The sequence below is a fragment of the Camponotus floridanus genome, unplaced genomic scaffold, assembly GCF_003227725.1.
Source record: "Camponotus floridanus strain SB8 unplaced genomic scaffold, Cflo_v7.5 scaffold30, whole genome shotgun sequence".
Lineage (NCBI taxonomy): Eukaryota > Metazoa > Arthropoda > Insecta > Hymenoptera > Formicidae > Camponotus > Camponotus floridanus.
In genome coordinates, this window is record NW_020229437.1 from 127,522 (window position 1) to 139,543 (window position 12,022).

The window sequence follows — 12,022 nt, forward strand, 5'->3', positions numbered from 1 at the left end:
CATCGAAATCCACCGAAACCACCCACGTCCAATAACGGGTGCTATACCTCGCGTGGTATATGCACACCCTCGATTGGGATCACGGATCGAGGACTAGTCGTGAGCTTGGCAGGCTATCACGCTGATTGTCGCTCGGTAGATGCACCTGATTACATGTTACGAGTGCGAATGCGATTAACGATCGCAACCGTTGACTGTCGCAAAAATTTTTCGTGCAATTGACGAAAACTTGTCCATACATATACATATACTGCGTACACGTATGCACGTATATACACGTATAAGCTCGAGAAACGCGATACGATTAAAATCGAAAACGTAAGGACGTTGATTTTAATGAAACTTTGCCCGTTCCTTTCGCGATATCATTTTTCGAGATCAATAAACGAGTGCATTTACAATCGTTTTTAACGCATCAAGTGCACAGGAGCTCGCACCTATAGTCGACCAAGCGAAAACTCGTTTCTCCCTTTCCAGACAAGCAGTATTAAGGTTCGTGTACAACCGTGTTCGCTAATTCCGCGCTTCGCGAAAAAAACGAGTCACTGACATTGCAATGCGCGTCGGGTATCCAATACGTACCTTTTCGGTCGCGAACCGGAGAATCGAGCGATATCGACGGCAGTCCCCGATACTCGCAGCTATTAATTCTTCGGAGGCAGGGAAGGGAGAGGAGGCGAGAGGTTATCGGCTCACCCCCGAACCGCATTTTGTGTTTCGATTGTCGCGTGTACGCACGTTTCATCTCTCTTTGTACGCTCGACTGTTTCTCCACGATTTGTGTCTGTGTGCCTGTGCGTATTGTGTGTGTGAGTATCGCGCGCGGTATATCTAGCGTAACGGAAATCCTGCACGGCCAGGTATACATGCCCCCGGGTATATTTACACCGGAATCGATGAGAATTACGAGTTAACATCGCCGGTACACCACGGCCATCCGTACCGGAGGCCACCCTCAGGATTGACAGAATTAGGGTCGCTTCTCACGCACCCACGAAAGCAACAGGACAATGTTAATGGCTTGGATGTACACACCACATTGTCCAGTCCGAAATGTGTGACGATTTGTGACACGGTCACGTGACATGTATTATTTAGTTGATGAATCAGTAACTCGTTGTTGCAATGAATTAACGCGCTTAATTAGGTTTACGCACGAGCAGCCGCGGCATCGTATTGTTTCGTTGCGTTAAAATCTATGAGGTATCGCTTCCCTCCCGTAGCGATGAAAATCGATACAATCGCTGCAGGACCAATCGAGATTTAAGTGTTTTTTTTTTGTGTAACACAGAATGCGTATATACCATTCTAGAAAATATCTAGTAAATTGAGATCGCTTTGATCTCGCGTGCAACTTTGTATCAAACTTCGATATATCGTTCATTGGAAAGCGCGAATGTAAAAGACGCGATTTTATTCGATAAAAGACAATGCTTGCTTGCACGATAGTTGCTCAATTGGCGTATCTTTCAAACAGCAATATCTGATCAAAGCAACCTATCAAAGCAATCAGAATATGTAACATAAAAGCGACTGAAGATAACGTTAAGAAAATTATAACACCCTGCAATCGATGCACTATATATATATCGTTTCCAAGCATAACATCTTATATCGATCTATCGTGCATTCTTTTAGCGAAATTGACTCGAACGAGCGGCTTTAATAAATGCAAATCTTAACGTGCTTCCTCTATGATCGCAAGTTAGGCGAGACTGTGATTAGCGCGCGATCTCCAGCGGAACCGGCCGCTCATGGCTTTCCATTTAACTCGTAATTGCGGAGCTTTTTATTCACCGTCCTTCAATCCATGGCGCACGCACATACGATCCGATTAAATCCTGTGGGTGGTTCTCCTCAGTCTTTCGAATGAACGGACCGGTAGCTCTCGGTCGAGTGCTTCCCGAGTTTTTGCTCAACCATCGCTAATGAGACTGCACCACCCGCGGCCTTTCCTGCTTTTTCTGTTCGTTGGAGAACGAGATGCACGTACTCTACCTGCACGCGCGACTTCGTAAATCGTCATGGTAGCGCGCGAGGAAGAGGGATGAAAAACGAGAGGCATCGCGTCGGAAAGCCTGAAATTACGCTACGCGGACACACGCTTCTCTTTTTTTCGCTTTTTTTTTGCCGGCGCGTCGGCAATTACCGCTCGATGCCGTCTGCGAAATGTCGCCGCGTCGGAATTTCGTATGATAAACGAGATCGTAGATCGAGTTAGCAGACGCAATTGTATCGTAGACGCAATTGCGCGTGTAAAAATGGAGAATATCTGTCAAGGGAGTATAGTAAGAGGGCGATATATTTTAAGAAAGCGAAAAGAACAATACAAATTGACGCGAATTAGTTTAGTTCCCGGTTGATTTAGTGCATCGTCGAGATATTTTATGATCGATAGATTTTTTGAGCGCATTTCTACGAGATATCGTTGTTATTAATTTAATATAGAAACTTAATTATATATTAATTAATATAGGATTATAAATATCGTTTATAAATTTAATATAGAACTATTAATTATTGTGTATTAAAATTGTATATAATAAAGCATATTATATTAAAATAATATAAATAAAAGAGAGAAAGAGGAAGAAAAATATCCTTACGCGCATAAGAATAATATTAAAATAAATTAATAATATTAAAATTAATTTTTTGAAAAATCTTTGTAAGGTAAATTAATTTTTTGAAAAATCTATGGCTGTAGTAAGAATAAACGTCGAACATGACTTTTGTCGACCGTTTTCTGATGGCCTTGGAAATCGATAAAGCGGAAGATTCTCTTCTGTTGTCGTCATCCTTTGCGATTATCCTTCGCGGGCAAAGTCGCGTACAATACATTACTTTCTTTCAAGATATATTACTCTATTGGGAGAACAAGCATCGAAATCGGGATACGTTGAAAATTATGTTTGTTCTGCTAGTATATGGTCTCTGCCTCTTCAAACTTTCAGGTATCCTGTAATCTTTGCAGATACCGCTATTTCGCATTTTCCAAAATGTCTGAAAATTGTTTTTACTAGATACACACAAATCATATAATCGATTAACGGAAATATTAAGATTTCTTTAATAATCTCGATGTGAGATTCATTAAAGATTTATTAAAAATTTGTTGAAGAGAATATTGTTGTCTTTAATTAAAATCGAACAAATTAAGTACAATTCTTATGTACTTGTTGATATTAAAAAACTCTACTCTTTCACGATTAATTTTACATGTAAAAATTAATTATTAGAAAGTCTATAATCTGAAGCATAAGTTAGTATCTGAATAAATTTCGTAAGAAAATTCCAAAGAAATTTGCGACCAAAGTTTTCATAATTCAATTACTATGCGCTACTTCAAGAATATAATTGTTAAAAATAATCGAAACTCCGCGAGCGAATAAACGCGATGAATAATGCATCGCTACGTTGAACAAACTCTATCCTTGATACTCTCGCGATACCGACCGCCACGTCGACAGAGCTTTCGCGGCGTTCGCAATTTAATTAGTTAATTTCAGATTGTAAGTCGGACTATATATAAGTCTACTTTTAATCTGCGGCATCGCAAGTTTAGAAATTAAATTAATGTTTACGCGGATGTCATTGGAAAATTTGTTACAGATTTTGACATTATAAATATTTCGCAAGATATCAATGTTATATGAAGATAATATGAGTATACAAGATAATCAAGATGCGTAATCGCACAAAATTGTATTATTAATGAAAACAATGTGCAAGGATATTGTAAAAATTAAATTTGCATATTATGTTCTTGTACTTTTTGCGCATATTCTTTCTCTTTTGCATACGTCGAATATAATCAGCGAATAAAAAAAAGTTTGCGTCATCGCGCTCGATAATGTTTACGGATGCGATTCGAAGTTCAAGAACAAGATGCATAGCTAGTAATAGAGGAAGAAGCTGTATACGTGTGTGGAGGCGAGGAAAGGAAAGCTTAGCGCCGACGTAAGGCCAGTCGAGAGAGGAGAAGTTTGAATTGACGTTGATTGGGCGTGCGACAAACATCCGGCCGCATTTCATGTCCCATGACAGAGAGTGCGCCTCTCTTTCTTCGGTGCACGGCACGTTTGCACCGCGGAATAGACCAGACGATTGATTCTCGTCTTGCTAAGAAAAAGAAAGGAAGGGAGAGATGAGTGAGGCGTAAGAGGAAGTGAGAGAAAGAGAAAGAGGAATAAAGTCGCGCTTCGTATCTGCACGTGAATGCACTTCCGCCTTTTACTTCGTGCACAATACGCATTTAAACGAGAAGCAGATTTTTCGCGACTGGCGATATTTGTCCCAGCCACCGTTGACGCATGTATATTGGAATATCGCGATGACAGCGCTCTTGGATTAATGCCGAAAGAATTATTCAATAGAGATGAAACGTACTTTTTTTTGTCAGCTGTACAGTCGCCGGAAGTCCGAGATATTATTTTATGGTTCGCGAGAGAAAGACACGGGCATTGCTGAAAAAAAAAAAAGGAAAGAGTCGCGACACCGTTAACGATAAATTTCCTGCTCCTGCCTTTTTGTGTCTCAGCATCCTACTTTAAATAGCGTTTACGCGTCACTGTCCAAAATGTAAAACAACGATTTATCGCGTGATAACGCGCCCGCGCACAAAAACACAACGATGCATAGCTGTAGACGACGCGACAGCTGACACTATCGCGGTGCAACGAGGTAGAATTCTACGAGCGATCTAAAATTGCCACGTTGTGCATCGCCGTGGATTCCGTTAATTTGTTACTGCCATCGTGATAATGCATTTTACTGCGGAAGGAACAACGTCAGTCTTTGAGAGAACGTCGCTAAAATATTCGTTGTAATATGTTCTTGCAAAATATCCATCGAGAGATATCACTTATTATAATAACATGCGTATAATTTTATATAAATAATAGACAATACTTTTGTAATGTGTATAAATATATGAAGTACAATAATAATTTTTATTTGACATAAAGACTTTAATTATCATTTCCTTCAAATTAAGATTTGCTTAAGATTTTATCAAAGCTCTACAGTGCATACAGGAAGATTTGAAATGATAAAACAATTTGAATGATATTTAACGTGGACAGATAGAATATAGTTGAATTTATCTAGATGATCAATCAGGGTAGTTCGTTGTCGGTTGGACCGGGTTTCAATTAAATCGCATGCAGTCTGTCTTGTCTTGTCTAGATTGGCAGTGCAATTATAAATATCGGGATGCAATGTCTCGCAATATAGTTTCGGAGATCCGTCGCCAATAAGATTGACCAGTCCTGGATTATATAGATAGTTACGAAGCTGCCAGCATAGATGTGAAATTACATGTCAATGTCCGTGTCGGTTTGTATTAGCCTTCATGATTGACGACAGAGGCGGATACTCGCGTACATACTACGATCAGTTACAGAATTCTATCATGCCACAAGTTATCTGCTAAGATTGATCCGCATAAGATCACGGCATTATCATTTAACTCGATAGAGCATATACGCGAGGATTTATGCGATCATGCCTTAGTCCCTGAAATGTAGTACCGTAATAACACATCATATCTCTACTTCCCTCCCTTTCTCGTTTCTGATCTCCCATGTAAAGCACGTTGCAGGATTACAACGAATATTTTATAGCAGCAAATATATGTTAGTATTGTGGCAAAGCAAATTATAATACGCCGTCAGGGGAGTGCTTCGCGTTCGTGTAAACATGCGGTTTACATTCTTGAAGTTGTTTGCAACACTTGGCAACATACTGTCACGTCGTGAAAAATATATCCCAAACTTTTCCCGCTGACGCAAGCGATGTACGGTTTTCGAAAAACAGAACCTTGTCGGCCACTTGCCCAAGAAAACTTGTTAAGCTCTTATTCGACAAGGAGATCGGCCGCGTAGCGCGGGGGAAATTATACTTTAATTACTTCGATTCCCGCGCGGAAAGAACTTGGCGTGTACGTAATGACTAAAACATCGGTCACACGATATAATTTCCGCACCTTTGGAAATATGAGCGCCTGTCGCACACGCAATACGTTTAATTGGAGTTGCCATATTTCGGAAGCGCGCTTGCTCGCACACACACGTATTATAATCATTATTAGAATATATCTCAAATTCACAAATATCAAAGATGCAATATTTGCATCTCGTTTTCCTATCGTGAAGATTGAATGTGTCGTAGAAATGAAATGAAGATCTTGGTTCATTCGTGGAGTTACTCGTCTCCTCTAATTAACTGCAAATTTACTTCCCTGCCCGACAGGCATCGTGGAGAATTGCAGAATATCGAAGAAAACTGGAATTGGGCCAGTTATATTGCAGGAACGTCCGCTCCTTCTCATGCATATGTATACTTGTATGCACATACATATATTTGCACTCGTATCTGATTTAAATTGGATCGTCTCTAAGACCAAAGGCATCTGTCAATTTGCTGAGTCCACAAACTACTTCGTTCTTGCACGAGTTACTTGAGCTTTCTGCATACGAGTTCTAGAATATTCGGTTAGTTTACAGCGGCAAAAGATATTCATTTACTAAAATTCATCGTTACGCGTTGCTCGTGTGCAAGCGAAAGTCATTTTAAATTACATTTCGAAATTAAAAAATTAAATATATAAATTGGTACAAATGGCAATATGAGTCTTAGTGTCGATATTGTTACACCATTATTTATTATATAAAGAAACAATCATATAAAAACATTCATTTAATAAATATACATATGAATGGATTGCGAACGTTTCGATCCTATTTTTGGGTCATCTTCAGCGCAAATATAAACGGAATAAATAATAATAATACAGTAATTGTTACATAATTGGAGTTAAGTGTATAGGATTAAATTCGAAACGGTCACAATCCACTCATATGTATATTTATTAAATGAATGTTTTTATATGATTGTTTCTTTATATAATAAATAACGGTGTAACAATATCGATACTAGACTCATATTGCCATTTGTACCAATTTATATATTTAAACAACATGATAAGAACCTTAGCGAATAAAAGTCACCACGGATGGTAATGCGTACATTTTTAATTGTTCGCGAAAATTCAAACGTGCACGAGGCATATGTTTTACTTGGTGTATTTATCAAGATATAGATTCTCATTTTTGAGAATTCTATAAACTCCCTTTACACCCCTGAAGAAATGTAGACGAGAAAAATATCGGGGCGAAGTCGCTGAATCGGGAATCGAACCCAAGACTTTTGCTTGCCAGACGACTGCTCTTACCACTGAGCTATTCAGCCCCACCGATATCCCTCTCGTCTATTTATTTATAACTATGGAAATAATGAAACGCGATCTTTTCAGCTCCGCGTGAATTAAATAAATTGAAAGGAATTAGGCTCTATATGTATTTAAACAACACGATAAGAAACTTAGCGAATAAGAGCCTTAAGAAGCCTTAGCAATTTTTCTCGTCTACATCTCTTCAGGGTAAAGGGGGTTTATAGAATTCTCAAAAATGACAATCTATATCTTGGTAAATACACCAAGTAAAACCTATGCGCGTTAAAACCTCGTGCACGTTTAAGTTTTCGCGAATAATTAAAAATTTACGCATTACCATCCGCGGTGGCTCTTATTCGCTAAGTTTCTTATTGTGTTGTTTAAATACATATAGAGCCTAATTCCTTTCAATTTATTTATATATTTAATTTTATATTCGTAAGTCTGACATTTTTAATAATTTTCTAAATTAAATTTAAAAAAAAAACATCGGGGAAAATTTTAACGTCGTCTTCCGGTTAAAAAGAAAATTCTTGTATCTTTTTCGATCGTGAGACGAAATTAGTGTGTAATTTTCTTGTATATGATTTTCTTGATAACAGAGAACTATATGTATTTATATATAATGGACGGTGTGTTAGCTGCGTGACAAAAATATTTTATTACTCCGGGGCATGAAAAAACGTTGCTAAGTTAGATTAATGTCTTTTGATACTACCAATATTTCTATATCAATATAAAAATTATTTTTCACGGAATTTTTGCGGATATATAATGTTATCCATTTATTATCTTCACGCGAAACGATGATAAACTGTATATATGTATCTTTTTCTATTTGTTTATTATCTGAAACTTGTCGTGACTGTAGATTTGATAAAAATTGCCTCGCAATTATCTCGGCTGATTATTATCGAGAGCATAAAGTATTCATTTTCGTTGTGTATTTTCTTTAATTATTCCTACGATATCATCTCTAGATTCCTATTTCTCTTTTTCAACGAGATGCTTATCGACAATATTTCTTTTTCGCTCTAAACAAGGGCTTTCTGTCGCCGAAGATCAATGAAAATCATTTATTTCACGATATTTCTTCCATAACGTGATTCTATTATAAAGCAATTCCCGCAGGATAATTGTTAACTGCACTCGTTTGTATTGATTTCACGTTTCCACTTTTCTGCATCGTTGCCGCGCGGAAAAAAGACGTCAAGGGAAATTGTCTGCGACGCGCAAGTGCTCGAGATTTCTTGCGGAAGATGCCCTACCATTAGCAACGACGTTGCACGCGACCACGCAATTTCAGAGTTACTGGCGGCCGCGACGGTCGGCCAACTCGCGGCTCTAATTGGCCTGCTTTGCTTCGCTTGATTACACATACAAAGTAATTAAAAGTGTCACCATTCTACTTTATTTCGCGCCAAACGACTCACCTCATCTCGCGCCGCTCAATACCGTTCCAAATTAAGCCCATTTACATGATGAAGTTTTCATTGAAGAATCGTTGCATTTGCACGCTATTATTAAACGCAAGTACTATTATTAAACTACACGCATTTTTTCAAACGATTTATGATAAATTCGGTAAAATATTAGTAATTTTATTAATATCACACAATAATGCAATATTGTGTTTTTTTTTATGTCACGCTGTAATATTTTATTTTTGAAGATTTGGCCAAAAGGTCGAATTTCCAAAATTCATAATCCTGCAAAAAGCTGTACAAGTGTTTTTCTATGAACATATCGAATTTGAGGGGAAAAAGCTTGTAAAACTTTCGTCTGCAACAGATGCCGCGTATAAAAACCTTGTATCAACTATTGTTTGGATTACAATGCTCGCAAACACTGTTGCTCCCATCGACGTTTTCCAGTAGACTTTTTCAAAATTAACATTAAAAAAAATAGAGACCTTTCGAAATCATTTTAAATACGTTAAAAAAAAATAAAAAATTGTATTACACAAAAACATATGGAAATATATGGGAAATATATCTATTAACGTAATATTAATTTTCTAAAATATGGATTTAAAATGATTCGAAAAGATTTTTTAATTATGAGACACAAAGTGTTAACGTTAAGCAATTATTTTTTTCTGATGTCAGAATTGCTCATTGTTTGCACTTACCTAGATAGTGATCCACTGCTGATGATGTAGTGAGTGTAGTAGAATATGCTGGCGACGGAGATGAGAAGTAGCGCCAGGACACAGCGCTTCACCGTCGCCTGCTTGACGACATAGCGCGGACCAACGGCGCCTAGTAGAGGAACGCCAGCTTCGTTCGCGGTTATCCTCATCACTATCGTCTCACTCGACGATGCTCTCTGCGAATGCGACAACGCCTTGACGTGGATTATCGCAAGATGCTCGTCCTTGAGCGTGTCAGTGAACGTGTTTGCCCATGACGCATGAATGCCGTTACGACGTTATTCAGTAGATCCGCCGACAGGAGACTTCGTAGCAGTTTCAAGAATTGTTGGTAATTCCCAGCGAGTGTCTCTTTCGTCCGTTCAATATCGAGCGTCTTTGTCTCCATGGACTCGCGTTTCTAATCTTCCCTCCAGCATCAATGCTTCTTCTTCTTTAATTGATAAATATCTCACAACACACACACATTGACGGCGTTAATATACGTATTCGAGTTCGAGAGAATTCAGTGGAATCAAGTTAAAATCCCAGCTAGTCTTCGTCTATCTCTCGATCTCTCGATCAATGAAGTACTTTGACGAGGTTAAGCAACAGCATCCGATCGAAGCTTTTCGACTCTCGATTCGTTGGTCAAGGTAAATCTACTTAGTCCAGCAAAGAGAACCTTGATGAAGAAATTTCGAGACGATCGTACTGGAGACGAGAGAGAAACGGATTCAGAGTTCATTAGATGCGCTTAATCTCGCCGGTCCATCGCGCACATCTCTAAGAAACCGTCCTTCTGTCCGAGAGCTTCGATCCAACCGGTCGCGATCGGTCCCGGATCAAATCCCGTCGTCCGTCTATCGGGTAACATCGATGACGTCTCAACATCGAAGATTCGTACACCACTTGTTGCACTTTCGAAAATGCTCTACGATCGCCATTTTGCAAGCAGCACGAGATCGCGCCGTCGATCGGGGTCGTCTTTAACCCATCTGGCCGGATTACCATGGATCTTATCCTTTTCGAAATCTCAATGTCGAGTTGCGCAACGCCTCATCATTCTTGGAATTTAAATCGCGAGTTTAAAAAATGGCGAAGCGTTCTCTTGCAGGACAATCGTCGCAAAACGCGCGGCGTCTCATCGTCGACGATCTCTTTGTGCACAATTTGCTCCGCGGAAGACAAGCAGGGTCGTGTTTGAAACTTCACATCGTGTGTTCTTATGAGTTTTCGCGGATCTTTCTATTCACTCGCTGGATAGATATCGCCTATTTCCGGTGTCGTTGCACGGCGAGCTAGCTCACGGCTAGACCATTTGTTATAGTATACGACCGTCCTTAGACGCCACCTTGAATCCTACGACGTGCGAGCAAACCGACTCACTCGTAAATTTCGAATGTTTCGTTGTCTTCCACCCTCCGACCCTCTTCTCATTCCCGCTTCTAATTATTTGCCGTTGGCTTTCCTTCCTCTATCTGTCAATTAGAAACGATGTACAGACGCAACGCTCTCTCTTCCTACACGAAACAATTTTCAGAGTTTATCTCTTTGCGTCGGCGACCCTTCTCGCGCAGCATCGGGGAATACCACGAATCCCATGGTATCGCTCTGCAACAGTCAGAATAAAGAAAGAGTTAGAAAATACACAAAGGACAATAAATATAAGTGAGATATTCCTATAATAAATACACGTACACACAAACGTACATGAAATTTTTCAGTCAATTTAAATTTGAAATAATAATTTATGTAAAAGAATTTATGTATTGGAAAATATCTCTCTTTTTCAACCAAACTTTTTCAACCAAAATTATTAATAACGTTACAAATCAATATTGACAACGATCAATCGTTCGAGAAAACATTGTAAAAAGGGATGATACTCGTGCGCAAGTCATCTCGAAGCGATTAAACAACAACGGTCAGACGATTACGGTGTCCAACAACTCCAATTAATCGACCGTATTACAGCTTTCCCCCCTGCCCTAACCTCCTCTCGACTAATTTTTTTCTCACCGGTTATACATCCGCCCTCGGTAAAAAGTCCATTAATCAGTCCTTCAAGCCTCCCCTAAGTGAGCGACCCCGCGGCGATACAAACTTTCGTTTCATCCGGTGTATTCGCGCGAGTCTATTCGTCGTCGGACTGTATGGAGGTTGGAGAAACGAAAAATGCGATAAAAGGCGCCCGGGATAAATTGAAAATGAGACTGCGGAGCGGTAAGAAACGCGGAGAAACGGTGGGAGCGAATAGAACCGATGTCAAGAAGGCCTTCCAAAAGAATATCACCCTCGCGCAACCCGCGCCCCACGTCTCTCTTTTTTTGCCCGTCTTTCTCAGGAGCTGACCCGACATTTTTCCCAGGGAAAATATTGATATCGTTCACACACAAAGTACGCCAGGATAATTTCGAGGAATCAGCCGAGAGGGCAGATACGGTAACTTCGGAAAAGACTCACGAAGGACGAGGGATTCGCGAGGCGACATTGGCGCACAGAATTTAATTACACGGCCGGAATGACTGACACGCTAATGGGTGGACGGGGGAACTCGTCGAACTTTGGTAATACCTTCCCCCGCTTTTCTATTCCATCGTCCTCTCGATCGAAATGCTCCATTCTTTGACTCGCTGACGTGTAATGATGAGATA

At 39.6% G+C, this 12,022-nt stretch overlaps 1 protein-coding gene across 3 annotated transcripts in view; it reads right to left on the reverse strand.

Annotated features, from left to right (window-relative positions):
• LOC105247912 (bifunctional heparan sulfate N-deacetylase/N-sulfotransferase) overlaps nt 1–12,022 on the reverse strand; it is a 209,188-nt gene that overhangs the window by 54,262 nt on the left and 142,904 nt on the right. For 2 of the 3 annotated variants that reach the window (XM_011252374.3, XM_011252373.3), the window contains one exon: nt 9,366–10,979. In XM_011252374.3, coding sequence (XP_011250676.1) covers nt 9,366–9,535 — 170 coding nt within the window. In that variant the 5' untranslated portion in view covers nt 9,536–10,979. Of the gene's footprint in view, nt 1–9,365; nt 10,980–12,022 lie in introns of those variants that run through there. The other variant, XM_025410272.1, reaches the window with a different exon arrangement.